This window comes from Amblyomma maculatum, chromosome 4 (genome assembly GCF_055883805.1).
Source record: "Amblyomma maculatum isolate TAMU_Amacu chromosome 4, ASM5588380v1, whole genome shotgun sequence".
Classification (NCBI taxonomy): domain Eukaryota; kingdom Metazoa; phylum Arthropoda; class Arachnida; order Ixodida; family Ixodidae; genus Amblyomma; species Amblyomma maculatum.
In genome coordinates, this window is record NC_139347.1 from 127288720 (window position 1) to 127308419 (window position 19700).

Below are 19700 nucleotides of genomic sequence, written 5' to 3' on the forward strand. Positions count from 1 at the left end.
GGAAAGAGAGAAAGGGGAGCCGTAGTGGAGGGCTACGGAGTAATTTCGACCACCTGGGGATCTTTAACGTGCGCTGACATCGCACAGCACACGTTAAAGATCCCCAGGTGGTCGAAATTACTCCGTAGCCCTCCACTACGGCTCCCCTTGCCATTCGAGGTTTTTGGCCTTTTGTTTTAAGAAGAAGATCGTGCCTAACCAAGTCCTTTTACTTTTTGGTTCTGCGTTTGTGTGCGCCCTGCTTTTCCTTCATCCGTGTCTTATTAGCGCAGCTATTTATTGCATTGAGCTATGATCCAACTAGCCCGACAAATTTTACTGTCCGAAATGGTCGCTGTCAGTGCGCAGCTTCTTTTAATGTTCCTCCGCTGCAGTCGACGAAAGCCTTCGTACGCAGCTTAAATCTTGTTTAAAACGTTTTATGGACTCGCATGCTTTTTCGCCGAGAGGGGGAAAATGTAGACAGCACTATGATACTCCGAAAGCTACTTAGCTTTCGATTTTTTTTTTTTTTTTGACGATATTCAGAGCCCTAAACATTTTAGGCTATTGGTTAAAGCATACGCCTGTATGCGCTCTAAAGAAACACGAGCGTTATTCTGCAGGTTTCAACCATAAAAAGATGTGTCATCTTGAAATACCTGCGCGCAAAGCAAATTGAATCAAACAAGAGCACGGCCGGCATGCTTCAAATTTAGGCTGAAGTCACCTGCGACAGCCAGTGCAATACTGAATTCCCGTGAGACTCCTGAAATTCCGCACTTTTCTCAGAACGGGGAAGTGATGGAGCGGGCGCGGAAGCCGCTTTTCGATGGAGGCGAAAGTCACGCCGTCCGTGTACTGTGCGTTGCCAATCAGCGTTAAAGAACCCCAGGTTGTCGAAATGTCCGGAGTCTTCTGCTACGCACGGCGTCCCTCATAGCTTGAGTCACTTTTAGACGTTAAGCCGTAAAAATAAAACTAAACTATTCAGCACTAAGTTGGGCTGCTTGTAGATTCTCAAGTGATGTCAGCTCAGATAAAAAGGAAGACAGAAGACGGATCACGACACGAACAGCACTGCTTCACAGCGAAAGGCTTTATTGCCAGAAGGACCAATTTTATAGACTCACGAATGAACAGGTGAGGAATGGAAAATAAAAACCAAAAGAGATAATCATAAAGAAAAGAAACAGACAGGCCAGAACTCTGCAATTATTATCGCGTCTTACCCCTTTTATCACGCACAATCCCTTGCTAAACCACCCCATGAAAAAGTAGTTGATACATCACAGTGTAGTGTATCAATTTCATTTGTCATACGGCAGAAGGTAATTCCTTGTAATATAAAGCGAATACCATAAAGAAATAAACAATAAGAAAACACAGGCGGGCCGCAACTCTGAGCTTATCATTGTTTCCTATTCTATATTAGGTATACTCCGTTAGAGGGACATAATATGGCAAAGGGTGTTGATACATCGCAGCCAATGCAGACCCACTGTTGAAGTCAACCTCAATGGAAACCCAATACCACAGAAGGACACCATCAGGGTTCTAGGGCTTTACATCAACGACAAGGGCAGAAATGTGTACGCCCTCACTCGGCTCAAAAACACCAGTCTGCAGGTTGCGCGTATGATAGCCAGGGTCACTACCAACGACAGGGGTATGCTCGAAAAAGACACCCTGTGCCTGGTTCAAGCATTCATCATTAATAGAATTGTGTATTCGGCACCGTATCTGCACCTCAAAACGGGAGACTATAAGCAAATCAACTTCATTATACGAAACGCAGTTAAAAGGGCGCTGGGACTGCCCCAAAGCACTTCCACAGAACGTCTTTTGCAATTAGGGGTGCACAATACAGCCGAAGAACTCCTTGCCGCCCAACGCGCCACCCAGATAAATCGACTAGCAGCAACCCGCACGGGCCAGACCGTTCTTATGGACCTTAACCTGACTAGCCCGCAAGGTCTCGTACAAAAACAGGCTATACCGCCCGGGTGGTCAGACTCGTTCATAGCCAATCCCCTACCCCGCAATATGCATCCTCTGTTCCACCAAGGGCGCCGAAAGGCGCGGGCCAAATACATCCAGGAAAAGTACGGGACGGACACTGAATCCTACTACGTAGACGCAGCAAGGTCAGAAGCGGGGTACACGGTAGCGGTTGTGATTCACCAACAACAACTGGTTGATGCCCTTACCATCTGCGATGACAATATAGAAATGGCGGAGGAGGTGGCCATTGCTTTAGCCGCCACGCATACCACCTGCGCCTATATAATACCAGACTCTATGGCTGCCTACCGTAACTACATCAAAGGGCGAATATGTCCCCAGGCTGCCAGAATATTGAAAAATTATGGACACGCCGAACAAGACAAATGCCTCGTCTGGACACCGGGACATCAAGGCGTGGAAGGGAACGAGTGCGCCCATGCCGCTGCCCGAGCTCTCCTCCCCCGGGACTCGACCCCATAGACACGCCGAACAAGACAAATGCCTCGTCTGGACACCGGGACATCAAGGCGTGGAAGGGAACGAGTGCGCCCATGCCGCTGCCCGAGCTCTCCTCCCCCGGGACTCGACCCCTCCATCCTCCAGACCGCCCTATCCCGGCCCTCTGGCGACGTATGCGGAGAGGTTACAGCACTGCAGACTCTCTCGCAGAAAATATCCACCCCCAGCCAAGGGGCTCTCCAAAGCGGAGGAAGTTAGATGGCGACGCCTACAGACAGGTACATATAACACACCAGCCCGTTTAAACACAATACACCCCGGGTTCTGCGACCCCAAATGCAAATATTGTGGGGAAAAGGCAGGCCTGCACCACATGGTGTGGACCTGCCCACACAATCCTCCAGATGATCCGAATGCAGTGTCAACAATTGAGGGGTGGGAGGCTGCCCTATCCAGCTCTGGACTAGAGACCCAACGGGCCCTCGTGACACGTGCGCGGGTAGCAGCGGCAGCCGCTGGAGTCCCGGACTAGGGACCCCACCTACACATGCCCCTTCCTTAAATATACTTAATAAAGTTTTTCACTCACTCACTCACTCACTCACTCACTCACATCGCAGTGTTGTGCGTCAACTTCCTTTGCCATATGTGGCAAATTTTAATCTTTACAGAGACCCTTATAGTGCGTCATTTTTCTCTGTCATGCCGTAACTTTTTATATGGCAGGCTGGCACTGAGTTCATGCAAGCGTTACAGGAGACAAAGATTTGCTTTGTAGCTCTGCTGATACGTAAGCACATTGTGAAAATTCTTTCATTGATTTTTTTCTAGTTTCGAAATCCCAACCAGGTTACACGATATGTCATTGTGACACTCAGTACAGTACAAAACCACGCCACTTGGGTCAGCAGGCCATTGATCGCATAAGGGAAAAAGGAAGTGAACTGACTGGATAACCCTCGATGACTACCTTGCGGTTTCCAACTTTTTTTGCCTGTTTCTTTTTCTTTCGTTTGCCGTTGCCCTCATCGTGAATTTTGTTTTCCTATAATTTTTTTTTCTGACGTTTTGTGAAATAGCGCTGTTATTTTTAGGGTTATTCTCCTGTATATCCAGCACTTGAATTGGAGATCATTATTAAAGATCAACTGCGCCATCCCAGGTGGTCGAAATTTCCGGAGTCCTCCACTACGGCGTCTCTCGTAGCCTGAGTCGCTTTGGGACGTTAAACCCCCGCAAACCAAACCAAACCATACCATCCTTAAAATTGCTACAACAGTATGACTTCCAAATGGCATATAATATCCAGACGTTAGGTGTAATTTTAAGTGAATATATTTTGGCTGCGACAAAAAAAATATTACGTTTTTACAAAGGCGAATGTACTGGTCATTTCTAGTTATGTTATGTGAAATATCTTAGGACGAAGATACCTATTGTAACTACGTAGCATGTCAATATGGTCGTCTATGTGTCATTTTAGTTTGGAACGCTTTGTTAATAATAAATAATTGGTTCACAGGCAGAGAAAGGCACAGTATCTGTCACACTTGTTTCTGTGGACACCTGAACCGCGCCGTAAGGGAAGGGAGGAAAGTGGGAATGAAAGTGGATAGAGAGAAAGAGGAGCCGTAGTGGAGGGCTACTAAGTCCCAGCGAAATAACTTCGAGCGACACTTCATCAGCACCGTTAAGACAAGTACCAATTGCAACACTCATTCCATTTTCACTGATTAGTTATTACTAAGGACTCTAAAGACTTTAAATTAGAGTCGTTTTTCATTTGCTAAAGCCTACCTGCGTGTGGAATTACTACGGATGTGCATGATTATTGTTGCCTTGTAAAGCCTTTACTTTTGATTATTTTGTGGTTTTATTGGAGTAAATGTTGGCTTTTGAGATTTACACCTCTCTGGGTTCCTCGACTCGCGTTCCAGATTAGGAAGTGACAGCCACATTCCGCACCGAACGCTGCCGCAGAGGCCGGCACGTGTCTATATCGACTAGCCGCTATAAAAGAGCACAGCTTCCCTCAATAAACGCTCATTTTGTTCTGACATGTCTTGACTGTAACACCCAAAGTATTTTATTCCCATTTCGCCCATTGGTGCGCGCGGTTGCATCGCTCTGACCGCAGGCAGGACGAGGGGGTGGAAAGACGGTCGTGTGCGCGCACATGTGCACGCAACCCAGGCTGCGACAGGCTCCTGCGGTCACTGAACCATTCGAACTGGCGAGGAGATTTGCAGGCTGGCGAAGCACACCTGATCCTGCTCTAACCACCTCGAGTCAGGCCAGCGGGTGAATTTCGGGAAAGTTGACCGGCGCTTGTGGCAAACTGCGGTAATGGCAATGACGAAAGGAAAGAGGAGTCGGCGGAGGCGATTGAGAAACGAAAAGATGGCCATCGTCTGTCCACGGGGAAGGGGGACCCTGAGGGAGAAAAACTGAACAGTGGCCGGAGAGGGGAATGGAATCCGAGTGCCGAGAGTGGTGCCGCTGCTCTAAGTAACACATTATAAAATAGGAAAATCCCAGCTTCGAGAGAGCAGAATGAGCCTCCTATGCAAAGACAAGGGCGAAAAAGATCGCATCAAGCCTTATAGATCATTACCATTAATATCTATATTGTGTAGAAGAAAAATGCAAGCAAACTGAGGAGGCGGAGGTATACTACAGAGGACTTCAGAACGGCTTCAGCAAAGGTCGAAGATTAGACAATAATTTGTTCGCAGCCTAGCAATGCTCTGAAATCGTGGCAATTGGAGAGCGCCCACTGTTGATGGTGTTTTTACATATCAAACCCAGTCGGAAAAAAACTACAGAAAATTTTCTGATGTTACGCCAGAATTTCTGTGCGGTTCTTGACGGGAAACCTGTTGTGACAACAGAACATTCTGTAGTAACATCAGACATTTGTATAGTTACAACAGAAACGTGCTGCAGAACTAGACAGCAAAAATATACTACAGAAAACTACAGAACTACAGAAAAGTACTACAGAACTACAGAAAAATCTGATGGTTAAGACAGAACTACAGGATAATTTGTATTTTTGACACCGTTCTGTAGTTTTTTTCGACTGGGAAGGGGCTTACGATAATGTAAACAACTCTCTGATATGGCAAATTCTGGAAAAACGAGGGTGTGGGCAAGGAAACGATGGGAATTTAGCAGGAGAATAACGTTTCAGTAAAGTGGCAGTACTCTGGTGATGCAAAAAGACCAGCGGTTAACAGGCAGGGATGTCCTTTATCGCTACTTCTATTTATGATCGACAATAGGGGTTTAAAACCGACGTTAGAATTAAATGGATTGTGGTCTACCATGTAATGGTGGTAGAGGGGTTAACTGGAAACTTACTGCATGCAAGGACTGATATATACCAAAGATACTGTTTTTCTATAGCAGATAGCCAGAAAGGCCTCCAAGGCTTGGCAGACAGTTATGGTTGTGTGATTGAGATTTAGCGCAGAAAAATCATGTTTCATGTTTTTTATTTGCGAGCTCGGCACAACCACAGTACAAAACTTAGTTACCTATGGTTAAAACGTACAAATACATTGATCTTTGGTTAAAGTCTGGAAAATGCTACTTGAAGGATCAAAGAGGGCAAATTGTAAAGAAACCAAAAAGAATCTCAGCTGTCATGAACAATCGTGGGCTCTGGGGATATAATAAATATGAAGTTATTCGAGAAATCTGGAAAAGCGCAATGGTACCTGGATTGGCGTTTGCTACTGCTGTGGTGTGCTTGGGATCTGCCGAAACTTCGGCGCTGAAATAAAGCAGGGGACAGTCGGTAGACTTGCTCTAGGGTACATAGAGCCACTGCTGGGATGGTCGACATTCGAAGCGCGGGAGGCGAAAAGTAAGGTGCAGTATGAAGATGGGTCGAGGCAAATTATTTAGAAGCGTTGGGCAGCAAATATTTTAAAAATAGTTCTATCGGTACCGTAATGGTCTTGGAGAATAAGAACTAAATTGCTTACAAATAGATACAAATGTCATAGAGAAGAAAATGCAAGAAAAACCACTTTAAAGCAAAAAGTTAGTCTCACAAAAAATCCAATGACAAAAGAGAATGCTGGGAAGACCGGCGATGGAGCTTCATAGGGTGACTAAGACTAAAATTCAAAGGGAAACACTTTTTGACAATTTCAGAGGTAGTGGCTTGCTTTTCGAGGCTATAGGCTGGGTGCTAGAGGACGAAATGCTACCGGTAAAACTCTGACAGAACCGGTGACGTTTGCTGCTGCATGCATGCAAAACAGGGAAACAATTGAACATATTTTTATAGAATGAACCACCAAAGCACGACGACGACGCAGGGATTAACGAAGCGCTATACGTTTCGGGCCAGTCATGTGTTAAATGGTGAAACGATGGAAGCGAATAAGAGACAACTTGAGGCCCCGCCATGTAGTGCAGCAGTTAGAGCGCTCGACTGCTGTCCCAAAAATGCGGGATGGAATCCTGGCCTTGGGGGCCGCTTTTCGATGGAGGCGAAAGGCGAGGTTTCCGTGTACATTCAGTGCACACTACAGAACCCCGGGTGGTCGGAATTTGCGCAGCCTTCCCCTACCGCATCTCTTATAGCCTTAATCGCTTTGGGAAGTTAAACCCTATAAACCAAATTAGACTAAGAGGAGACTTAAGCATTCGTGAAAAAAAAGTCAAGCGAATAGTTTTGGACTTTGCCGAGCAAATGATAATTAAAAATATTGAGCACCTAATACAGTACGCGCTAGGTGATAGTTTTCACCACCCCGTTAAGAAAGGGATGTTAATAATTTCTTTCTACCTACCTGTCACGGCTTGCGCCTACAATGATGCTGACGACGCGCAGTGTAAGGACGGACGCCTATGAGCTGTGCAGTAAAACAAACGTCCGGGTTTCCGAGAGTGCTCTCCCACGTCGCAGGTGGCGCTTCCTGCCCAAAGTGATGTCGAGGACCCCCAAGAGGTCAACCGAGACCACACTGCTAGGCAGGCCGGTGTCGATGCCCGTCGGCATCGCCCCCACGGCGGCCCACTGCATAGTGCATCCGGATGCTGAGTCAGCCGTCGCCAAAGGTAGGTTCGAAAGGGAAGCCAGCGCTTGACGCTCGCTGCTCAGTGTCGCTTTTCAGCCTTGACCGCGCTTCGAAGTTGGGCAGGACAGTTATTTTTGTCCGGCAACCCAGCGGATAATCAGAAAGCCAAATGAGAGGAAATGCGGGGATCTTATATGGCCAGGCAATACGCGGTTGGTCGGTTGTACCCCACCCCACATTACATGTATAGAAAGCGGCAATGGCGTATCACTGCGCTTTCTAAACCAGAGCAGTGGCAACGTTCGTAAATCTTTTCACAGTATTTGCCATAGCGAAACCGGCATAAACCGGGACTTGTATATTGACTTCAATGTTTTGCGGAGCCGTCGCCATCTACTAAACGTCAAGGAAGTTACCTGTAGGTCTGACATGTAAACCAAATCCAAATCTACTTAATTTTCCAACCTACAAGTTGGGGGTCCCCCAGGCAAAAAGTTGCCACAGAAGGCTTGACGGCCTTGGGGGGCCTACAGGCAGCATCTCGCAGTGGATTTCATAGCACAATCAAAAATGGATATGACCATGAGAGCAAAAGCAGTGCTTACACTTCCTAAAGAATTATACACACATCAATTATCAGAAATGAATATGAACATCGCAGCAATATTCATTGCCTCATCATAAAATTTGTTAATTCGTGTCTAAATGAGTTAAGCGGGAGAGTAAAGTCACTTTGGGCTTTAAGTTTATTATAAAGTGATGGTATGCGATAGTCAAGAGTGGCCCGGCCATAACTTGTTCGTGTATGTGGCACTGGTTTTTGTTCCCTACGCAAACTGTAAGCATGCAAGGGACGGTGTGCGTCACTGGGACGGTTACGTTTATGCATATAGAGAGACAGTTTGTAATCATATAATTTTGTTGTTTTAAGCATATTATGATTAGTAAAGAAGGGATCAATAGATAGCTGGCTAGGGTTGCCATAAAAGTTTTCAAGAATTCGTATGCCCTCCCCTTACACAAAAAAAGCATAAGGGATGTTTCTTATTAATAATGTACAATTGTAATTAAACGTGAAGATAATTAATTAGAAAGTACAAGAAATGAAGCTCAAGCCGCTGTGGGGTGACAACCCAGGGCCTCGGAATTTAGCGTCCGGTAATCTACCACTGAGCTAAGGTTATATTTCATTAGTAATTATGTTGCGTGTAACCTAACTTTGACAGTGCTCCCAGCGCCACTCTCCTCCACAGCGGCAAACGTGGAACTCCTGTCATACTTGATCTTACCAGCGACTCTTCTATTTCTACGCATTCATAATAAAAAAGTTTAAAAAATATTTTCATGATTTCCAGTGTGTCAATGGCTGTTGGCTCCCTTCTGATGTATGTCATAACGAAACCACTCATTTTTCCTGCATTTGTTTGCTGATTATATAGCTTAACGAAGGCTTCTAATTCGATGGTCTTGATGCCATAGATAACGTATGTGGATTTCCTATGACGCCCACCATTCATCCCGTTTGATCATATGATCTACGTGACGTTCACGGTGTGGAAACTTCTTTCGCTGTTCTAACTTGCAGCTAGATGCTTCAGGAAGGCTGGAATATACGACCGGATAGTTATTTTATCACTTTCTACCTATTGCAAAAATATTCGTAACATTTTAATACAATAATTCGGGCCGGTTCAAACGCAGCATTGTGATTTTGTGAGTAAATAAACTCAATGTATTCATGTTCTCCTCACTTGACCTTCAATTTCTAGTTGACACAACCTATGCAGTGAACTCAACTCAGTCTGAATTGCACTTTGTATTGAGGTTCATTTCGAAAGCTATGACGAATTTGCGATAGCAAATGAATAGAAAGCCTCAGTGCAGAGCCAATTATCAAATTATTCATTAGACTCATTGAATTAATGTCATTTCAAACAGTAAAGTATTTATGTATGTGGCGCGTACAGAAACGTCCAAATTCTAACGTAATGTCAGAGATCTGACAACCTTTATGTACTCGCGTTTCCTGTTCTTTTAACCACTGGACTGATTTCAAATTACATTAGCCGGTTAAAAGTTCCGTTGCAGAATGTCTGCTAGAATTCGCGTAAAATCAATTACAGTCCACGTTTACGAAGCTTGCCTCATTTAACAATCGCTGGTTCTTATCTGTAAATAACGCTCCAGTACTGTAAATACGCGCCGCTTATCCACACTGAAAGACCCCGAAGCGCACAGCAAATGTCCAGGACAAAAATCATTTGAAGCAGTCTGTATCATCAGATTCATCTCTACTGTGCTTGTGGCCATCGCACTTACTGTCGTGAAATGCATGGCACAGCCGTCGCAGCAGGGCAACTTCGGTGCTTAACAGGTCACCTGTAGCAGCCTGTCTCGTCGGGTCCGTCTGGGCAATCATATTCACCGTCACACTTGCAGGACTTCCAGATGCATTTGCTGTCAGCGCACCGGAACTTCGACTCTGAGCAGGTCGCATTCTCGCAGTCTTTCTCGTCGGATCCGTTAGAGCAATCATTTTCACCGTCGCACGTGAAGGTCTTCAAAGCGCATTCGCCGTCACCACACGAAAAGTGTGATTCCGAGCAGGTCGCATTCTTGCATTTAACTTCGTCGGATCCGTCCGGGCAATCCTTTTTACCGTTACATCTTAAGGAGCTCGAAGTGCATCTGCCGTCACCACACGGGAACTGCCACTCAGAGCAGATCATTTTCCCGCAGTTTTCCTCGTCTGATCCGTCTGGGCAGTCATCTTCACCGTCACACTTGAAGGACTTCCACACGCATTTGCCGTCAGCGCAACGGAACTTCGACTCAGAGCAGGCAAAATTCTGGCAGTTTTTCTCGTCGGATCCATCAGAGCAATCATTTTCACCGTCGCACGTGAAGGAGCTCCGGATGCACTCGCCGTCACCGCAAGCGAACTGCGACTCTGAGCAGGTCGCATTCTTGCAATTTCCCTCGTCGGATCCGTCACTGCAGCCTTTTAAACCATCGCACAATAAGTTCACGCGAATGCATTTTTTCTCATCGGCACACTTGAACAATGCACAGAGACATTGTTCATATTTAACGAGTAAGAAGCAGCGGCGCTAAAAAAGGGGATGATAGCCAGCAAACAAAGTAGGTCCTTCGGAGAGGCTAACCATGGTGCATTCATATTTCTTGAGCGTGACTCACACCTTATAGATGAGAATTCAGGCACCTTGACTCTCCTTGCCGTTCTGCGCCCACTCGACTAGTGGAAATGTAAATAAAGAGTTGCTGCAGAGGCGGGAAGGGGGAATTGAGATCTGCTACTAAGCTTCCCCGCTGAGTCGGAGCTGAAATTGTGAAGCCTAAAGGCGCGCTCTTTCCGTCATATATATATATATATATATATATATATATATATATATATATATATATATATATATGGCAGATTTCTACACTCACATAAATGTTGAAAGAGAGTATCAAAAATTGAGTCACCTTCGTGACAGGTGAGGAAAGCCTGATTCACCAAGTATTATGGAACAATATTAATGCAAAATTTGCAGTAATTAATGGGCATGTTTTTACGAGTATATAAGAGACGTGCCCCGCAGACGCCGCGGCTAGAGTGAAACTTTATGACTGCGAGGGAAACCTAAATTTTGAGCTGCCAGCGGTGGAGCCACCTTTCTGCAGAAGCGATGTCTGCTCGCTAAAGCTCATAAGCTGTCTGAAAAATGAGAGTGATGATACGCCTGCTGACCGCTGACATCGCATACGCGCCTCCAGTTGCTTGGGAAGCAAATGTTGTTTTCTGCAGCGGTATTGAATTTCACTAGCGAATAACTATTTACTTTGCTTCATGAAGCGTCACATTCCACGAGAACACAGAGAGTGTGCTGCGTTCTGGGCTGTATGGCTTGCATCAACTGCCATGTAAATTAACAAGATCAGCGTGAACAAACCAAAAAGAATGAAAAATAGCGCGCAGAACCTCGAACTTCGTTAAAAAAGGCGCAAAAGGAATTAAAAAATCATTACCTCGGTACACACGGCTCTTCCGGCGACTGTAATCTGCTTTTGTATAACCGCCTCAACTATACAACTGAAAAAGAGGGCAACATGAGATCTAAATTTTTTTTTAATATTTAAAGTCTCAAAGCGATATCGGTGTCGGTGGATTAATTCGAATTAATTTCGACCACTTGGGAGTCTTTGACGTGATCTGGTGTCGCACTGTACAAGGGCGCATTGCGTTTAGCCTACATCGTAATGCGGCTTCCGCGGCTGGATTCGAACTCGCGCCCTCGGACTCCATAGTTAGCCCAGCAACCTAGCAATTCAGCGACCGTGGTGGGGTAGAAGGATGAGTCAGAAGGTCGCACGATGAATAGGAGGGCCGTAAGTGCAGCGAAAGAAAAAGGAAAAAGTGATTTACACTATCTAACGCGATAGCGTGACAGGCTTAATTCTTCACAAAATCCGACTTTGACGGCTTTGTGAGCGGCATGGCAGGTGGCACGGGCATGGCAGGTGGCTGCTGGCAAGTCATATGGCCGAGCATTGATTCCTGGACAGATTGTGTGATGTAATGATGCCCGATTATGTCATAAAATTGCGATGAGCTGCCTACTCGGGTTTCTCACATGAGGCTGGAATTGGCGATAGGAATCAACCTTCCGGGGCTCCTGGATGCCGAGTCAGGTACGGTATACTCTTAGGCCGCGCAGGAATTTTCGTATGGCCTGTTTAAAATGAGGCATCATATCTAAGGCGGATGATCGCTTACTACTGCTAGCTGAATAACGTGATAACTTCGCACGCATGCTGATAGGAGTGTGTCAGATATATATTAGAGGCGAAAATTAAAAGATTTATGATTAAGGGACAAGCGACTACGTGTATATGCGAACGAGGAGCCGCGGGAGGGAGCCGTTAACGCTATCGGGTCATACCCTTAAAAGCTGTAGCTTAAATGTTCCCCTAAGAAAAACAAACAGCACAAACAGATGAAGAGCAAAGAAATTACAGCAAAAGTTCTGACAAGCCCAGGCACTCGTTCTTTCTTCGTCCTTGTTCTTTTCTGCGCTGTTTTTGTTCCTAGGATCCAGTATCAACTAGTTCCAATTTTTTTTTTTTTGTCGTCCAGCAGCACTATCACGTACGTACAGAACCACCACCGGAAATGAAAACTTGCCTTGCGCAAAGATGCGAAAATAATGTGGAAAAAAGAGAAAAACAGACTTCCACCGTCACACATGCAGCAACTCCCCCAAGAGTAATGGATAACGCGATGAGTGACTATGAGGCTTAGCACTGTAATGAGGATTTATATGAAGGCTCCATCGCTGACCCTGATTTTTGAACACCGTCTACTTCACACGCGAACAGACGCAACGCTACAACGCCATCGAGAAGTGCCTTTTGGGGAGAAAATGGCTACCGGTTCGAGGACCAATGAATGAAGGAAGTATTACTCACTTGAAGGGCATCGAAAATAGAGCGAAAGCCGTTCAGAGGGAAAAGGGCAAGGAAGACGAGTGTCCAGAGGTTGCCATCGCCCTCGCAGCCTCTGACTCCAAATACATCATAACCGACTCGCGAGGGGCTTGTCGGAACGTCCAGCAAGGGTGGACTGCTCCCCTAGCTTACCGCATATACCAAAATTGCAGTCCAGATTCGATCCAGCGTACCGATCTCTCGTTTGGGCTCCAGGTCACCAAGGTCTCCAAGGGAATGAGGCAGCCGACGCCGCCGCCCGCACGCTCTCTCTCCGGGCATTTTCCACGGGACCCGACGCGGACCAGGATTTTGATTTCAGCCCAGTTTACAAATTTAAAGAAATATGTGAATATTACAGATCTACGCACCACACTCTTCCCACCCCGTGCAAAGGACTGGGGAAGGCTAACGAGCGGGTGCTCCTGCGCCTGCTCACCAATACAATGTTGTGCCCGGCTACTCTAAAACATTTTGATCCGCAATTCGACGGGCTGTGCTCGCACTGTGGGGAGGTGTCTGACACCTACCACATGGTGTGGGCCTGCCAGAAAAACCCATCTTTGCCCCCTATCCCCAACCCCACCCGAGAGAACTGGGAGGCGACCCTGTCCGGCTGCTGCACCCTAGAGGCCCAACAGGTCTTAACGCAGCGCGCCCGGGCTGCGGCAAACGCCAATGGAGTGCCTGTCTAGGCATCCCACCTAGTGTATATACCTCTCTGTAATATAATAAATGTTTTCACCACCACCACCTCCTCTTGGATTCCTTCTGACGCGACAGCGTTAAAACTAATGGCTCCGTTCTCCAAATAGTCCGGCGTTGTGAGCGAGAAATCAAGAACATAGCTTTGGCAGGTTGTGATGGCAGGTGGCATGCCAGGCACCGATCGGTCAGCTGGTTGTGTGACGTCACCAGACCACCCGGCATCTAACCGATTTGAAAAAAACTGTCAAATTGGGCTTCTTGATCGCCTTTGACATGGGAGGGTGAGATTGGAATACTACGCTCCAGCCGTTTGTATCACGACTTAGACACGCTGCGCCTAAGCCATGCAGGCATGCCCGTACAGCTTGGTTTAGCGGAACTTTGCATCTGTGTAGTTTGACCTTTCCCCTAGTGTGATAGCTTACGGCTGCACGATAAGTGTATGGGAGTTAATGTTATTCTAGTGGAAATCAAGAAGAAATGGACATGGGTATGGAATGTGATGCGTAGATAGGACTACCGATCGTCGCTAAGGGTAACAACATGGGTTTCAAGGAAAGCAAAACATAGCAATGGGCGGCGGGCGGCAGAAAGTTAAGTGCGTGGATGAGGTTAAGAAGTTTGCAGGATTCAAGCAGATCCAGCTAGCACATTAGTAGATTAATTGGATGAGTATGGGAAAGGCATCGTCCTACACGGGGTATCGTCCGGATTATGATGATGATAATGATGATGATAATAAAATGTGAGTTAATAAAGACACAAAGTGATAGTTCATCTGTGTTTGTGGGGTTTTAAGTCCCAAAGCGACTCGGGCTATGAGAGAAGCCGTAGTGGAGGACTCTGTAAATTTCGACCACCTGGGGTTCTTTAACGTGCACTGACATCGCACAGCACACGGGCGTCTTGCTTTCCGCCTCCATTAAAAAGTGGAAAAAGTGGAATAGTTCACTGTTTAGTTGAGTAGAGAAGTGCAGATTCGTAAACGACGCTCCGCAATAGTAACGGCAGTCATCAACGTGATCGCTTGATACCCTTAAAGGCGGACCTTAGGTGTCCTCCTGGTGTTTTGTTGGCAAGGACAGAAAACAAGGTTGGGGGCCGTTGATCGCAGCACCGGCTAAATTTTTTTGCATAAGAGGAAATCAAAGTGGAACTGGCGAAGTAAAGCTCCACCAAACACATACAATTCATTAACACAATGCAGATAACGCAAGGAGCATGCCAGAAATGATAGCATAAAATATAAATTATGCTTTAAGCAATGATATGTTCGAACCATGATAAATGGTATATAACTCTCAAATACAATAAACGAGAAATAATTAATAAACAACAATATTACAAATACATTTCGAACTTAGTTAAAGGCATGAAGGTATAGCCTTAGTGGCTCCCATCCGCGGCTTCCATTGAGGATTCTCTTTCGCGTACAAGCACTTTGCTACTCGTTTATTCACTAATCACTCTTTTGGTACATCTCTAACCTAATCTAATCATTAGCACACACTGATATACTACATCACGTAAAAGGCTACATGAGTCTGGAATTTTCTTAAGATACTTCTTATGAGTTTTCTTAGAGTTTTCTTAAGATACTTCGTACTTAAGAAAACAACCGCCTTCACGTCACTGCAGTCGTTTGCGAAAGCTTCCCATAGTGGAGGGCGTCTGTATTTCACTTTATTTAGTTTCATTCCTAGCCTCTAAAAAGGGCTCATTATAGCCGGGCACAACTTAAAAAGCAGCAGATGCTACCGATGGGCAGCGGTACGCGGCGAGCGCATTACTCTCCTCAACAGCAAACAGAATCACTTTTTAGTATGACTATATGAAACAAGCCAGAGGCATCAAAATTATTGCGCTTTTAATTCGCTCTGACGGATGTTTTTACTTTAGTAACTCGAAAAGCCCTAACAATTGACTACTTTCTATAGCGGAGGAATCGTGTGTGTCGGTTGCTACTTCAATTATATCGAGCTATAGTTGTGAAAACTGTGTACCGATGCACGTCCCTCGGATCTCGACAGCTGCCAGCGCTGCGCGGACGGTAATGGCGGTAAGCGTGGTGCACTCAGTGCCGCTGGAAGCGGTGGCGGCGGCCGCTGGTCCGGACGCTCTCCTGTGGGCGCAGCTGGACATCCGCAAGGAGCGCTCGCTCACGCTGGAGGACGCCCTGCGCGCCCAGCGCTGCGGCTGCGCAGCGCTGGTCGTCACACTCGACGCGCCCCTCATCGGCCGCAAGGCCGCACCTGGAATCGTCGACCCCGTGTCGAAGGCCTTTGGCGAAACGTGAGTTCTTACCGAATGCTTGCCTGCAAGCGTTACGTTCCAGTTCACGCGATTCGGTTACGGTACAGGTTCCTCTAGTAAGAAAGCGAGCAATCAGTCTGCGGCAAGAGACACGCTTTTCAGTTATATTTCAGCTGAAGTTGAAAATCGATTTTTTCTCGCATTCGCGAAATGAAAAGTTGGAAAACAGAATACAGTGGCCTTGTCCGACGTAATTGTTTAGTGATCACTAGCTGAGTGATCCAAATTCGTTGCCTTTCCCTTTGGACGGTGCGGTAAGAGAACGTCAAGTCACAAATTCAGGCAGATGTTTTCATCTACTGGCGCGTCGCTTTCACTCGGCAGCTCAAAGGGCTAATATAGGAGATTTCATCCAACTTTTGCGTTTGTAAAAATCGGTTTGAGGTTTTCAGTGATAATCGTGGCTTTCGCATGTCCGGCGGCAAAACAAGTATTTATTAGCCAGAAAATCACGCTAAAAAAAATTCATGTCACTCTTTTCGTATAGCCATGACAAGACCGAAAAGGAGTCTGTGATCGCCATTTTGTAAATTAAAGGTGGTATGACCTAGCCTGAGAGACCCACGTAAAAAAAGAAACTGTCTTGAAGCCCAACAGTTACAGTTTGCGAAGACAGCCGGTAATGCCGACCTTGGTCTTTTGCTATCTTATGAAAACTTCGTTTCAAACAAAATAACTCATTTTGATGATTACTTCCTACCATATTTTCTCCTCCAGCGAATACGAATACGCAGCGAAAAAATGTAGTGCTCAGCGCATCTGCCTTGCTGTTATGGTTGAACCGCTGGAAACAAATTTACACCGTTCATATTAAAGATATTAAAAAAGATTAAAGTTAATATATTAAAGATAAAGCTTGTACACAGTGCTATAGTGCTGCGCAATGGGAAATATAAAATGAAAACTTGGCGAAGCCGCTGTATTGGAGGCCTGACCCTTACAGTTCCCTAGTTTTCCTGGACATAAAGCACGCTTCAATGCGAGCCTAGTCAGTAGAAGCAAATGTCATATTTACCGTAGCTCAGTCAATGGAGCATCAGACGCGAAATTGGATCTTACCGGCCGAATGTGGTTGTTTTTATTCTATTCTTTTGGCAAAATATCTTTATGAATATATTATTTCGCATTTATTGACAGGTAATATATCCTACACTTCTTTGAGTCACCGGCTGCTGGCTATCTTGGTATCCGCCTGAGATTAGAATTTTAAGTAGTAGCGTAAGGGCCTCGTGACGCCGAAAATCCTGCGTACTCATTGCTGGCATCGAATGGATAATCCTGGCTAGTTGATTATGCTGTTAGAGCTACATTTATTGAGCGGGAATTTCAACACCCCACACTGTCCATGTTAGATGTGAAGACAGGCTTGGCATGAAAACGAATGTAATTGATCTTCCTTTACAGTTGTTAGGTCGGACTCGAACCCGGAACCTTTAATTTAGGAGCCAGACGTGCTACCGATTATGCAGCGCACGGCTTCATAGCTGAGCAGTTATGAGGAGTAATTCTACGAGTATGGGTAATTATATGGGCACGACAGCTGTTTGTTACAGATATCTATTATTCACAATTTGTGGCAAGGATTTTAAGTACATTCGGTTATTTGTTTATACATTTGGCATAGTCTAACGATCTTTCTGGCCGTTGCGTGCGGGGGATTCATCCAGCAAAAACAGAACATATTCGCACAAAACCCAAAGCTAAAAAGTTGTGCATCGTTCAACTTTGCTTAAACCAACCAAGACGTGCGAAAGCACTGATCGTCATGGCATTGCTTGGTGGTCCAGCACTGAGAAAATGGCATCGCGATGATCGTGGAGGTAAAAGTCCGAAGTTATTTAGTAGCCCTAAACTACCTGTTCCTCTTTCTCTCTTTCACTCCCACCTTCTTCCCTTCCCTTACGGCGCTGCTCAGGCGTCTGACGAGAACTGTGCGAGGTACTGCACATTTCCTTTCCTTATACACCAATTTGCAACTTGCGCAGAGTTCGCAAGGCACCCGTGTATTGTGCAATGTGAGCGCACGTTAAATCAATCCAGCTGGTCGACATTTCCGGAGCCCTTCCCTCCAGCGCATCTCATAGCTTCGGTCCCTTTGGTACGTTGAACCCTATAAACTAAATGAAGGAAAGAAGCGAACAGTCGGCGAGGCCAAGGAAAGCGTTGGGGATGGTACTTTATGTCTTTTTTTTAATGCTTACTTGGATAATCACAGAAATTAGTAATGTAATCTGTTTAGGGGAAAGAGAATTAGACACAAAGTAGAAGAAAAAACAACGTGCCGATGGTGGGATCCGAACCCACGACCTCCGAATAACGCGTCCGGTGCTCTTCCAACTGAGCTACATCGGCCGCTGTCCCCCCTGCTACTTTCTTAGGTATTTATGTTGTCTGTATACGAACCTTGAGATTGTTCACCCGCGCCACCCTCAACCATAGCGGCGGACGTGGGACTTCCTGTGCAGTATACTGCCTGTGAACAAAGATTTTAACAAACTTTAAATATCCGGATTAATGCGTTTGTATTAAAATATGAGTTACGGTAAAACACGGCAGAAAGGTGAGGTCCTTGACAGCACAAAGCAAAATGAACTAGGAGCTTAAGGACAGCTTCAACGCGCTAGCTTTCGGAATGGGCCTCCCTCTAAACATGGCGTTCATTTTGTGTTATGTTGTCAAAAACAGGAGTCAGAATATTACTATCAGCAAGATGTACCTAGAGTACACAATGAAAGCAAAGCTGTCTCCAAATCAAAACATATGGATAGCAGACGCACACGTCCATCCTTCTTGTCTATATCCTTATACAAATACAGTTTGGAAGATTAAGAGTGCGCAAGAATGAGGATTACCATCGGCCTTAGTTCTACGTTCCTTCGGGTCGGGGACTGTACTGTACTGCGTCGGTCACGCATTCTGCTCAGATTTGAATAAGTGTAAAACAAAACAAACCCCCAAGAAACCAATAGTCAACAAAATTAAGTGTAGTCTATCTGTGAATGCATCTGTGATAAGGCAGCTAAGAATTTAGGAGCTGCCGTTTTCACCTAAAGGTGGAAACACTTTGTGATTACTCCAAGGATTTGTGCATTCCAAAAATAATTGTGATTGGTTCTTGTTATGTCATTAAGTGCGCAGTTGAAATATAACATTAAACAATATACATGCAGTTAGTAGTCGCGAAAAACTACACGTATGCCAACGTCAGTACGACGCGATGAGTACGTGTGGCAAGGATGAAATACGAGCTATTGTGATTGACAGGTAACGGTCACACAACGAACCACCCAGCAAACAGTGTATAAAAAGTATTAATGTTCTTTTTAATAAAACTGGACAAATATACACTGAACGCGTTGCATTAGGATCGTTTTCTTTTCATTTCTGTCGAAGATTAGGTGGTTCTATATAGACATTTCGCCGAGTCAGAACATCGCCAAACCGAAGTCTGTGGTCAGCTCCCGCGGCACCTGCCCCCAGCAAGAGTAGTAGAGCCGCGCTGAAAGCAACACAATGAATAAGAGCAAAGAACAAGGACAAGGCCATACACAGTCCTAACCATAATGCTTGTAATATCACTATATGACTCGACGATCAAGACGACACGTGAGCGTTAGTTTTTGACAGCATGCTATGTGATTACGTTAGAAGCGTTAATGGTAAACACATTAATACTCGTTTCTGAATCATTAATTGTGGTATGTCCGT

General features: G+C 45.6%; 1 protein-coding gene across 1 annotated transcript in view; it reads left to right on the top strand.

Moving 5' to 3' along the window:
- Positions 1-19700, top strand: part of LOC146192346 (2-Hydroxyacid oxidase 1-like) — a 58467-nt gene that overhangs the window by 25006 nt on the left and 13761 nt on the right. Inside the window, exons 3-4 of the mRNA XM_084602449.1 lie at positions 7370-7521; positions 15710-15971. Of these exons, the coding sequence (XP_084458575.1) occupies positions 7370-7521; positions 15710-15971 (414 nt within the window). The remainder of the gene's footprint in view (positions 1-7369; positions 7522-15709; positions 15972-19700) is intronic.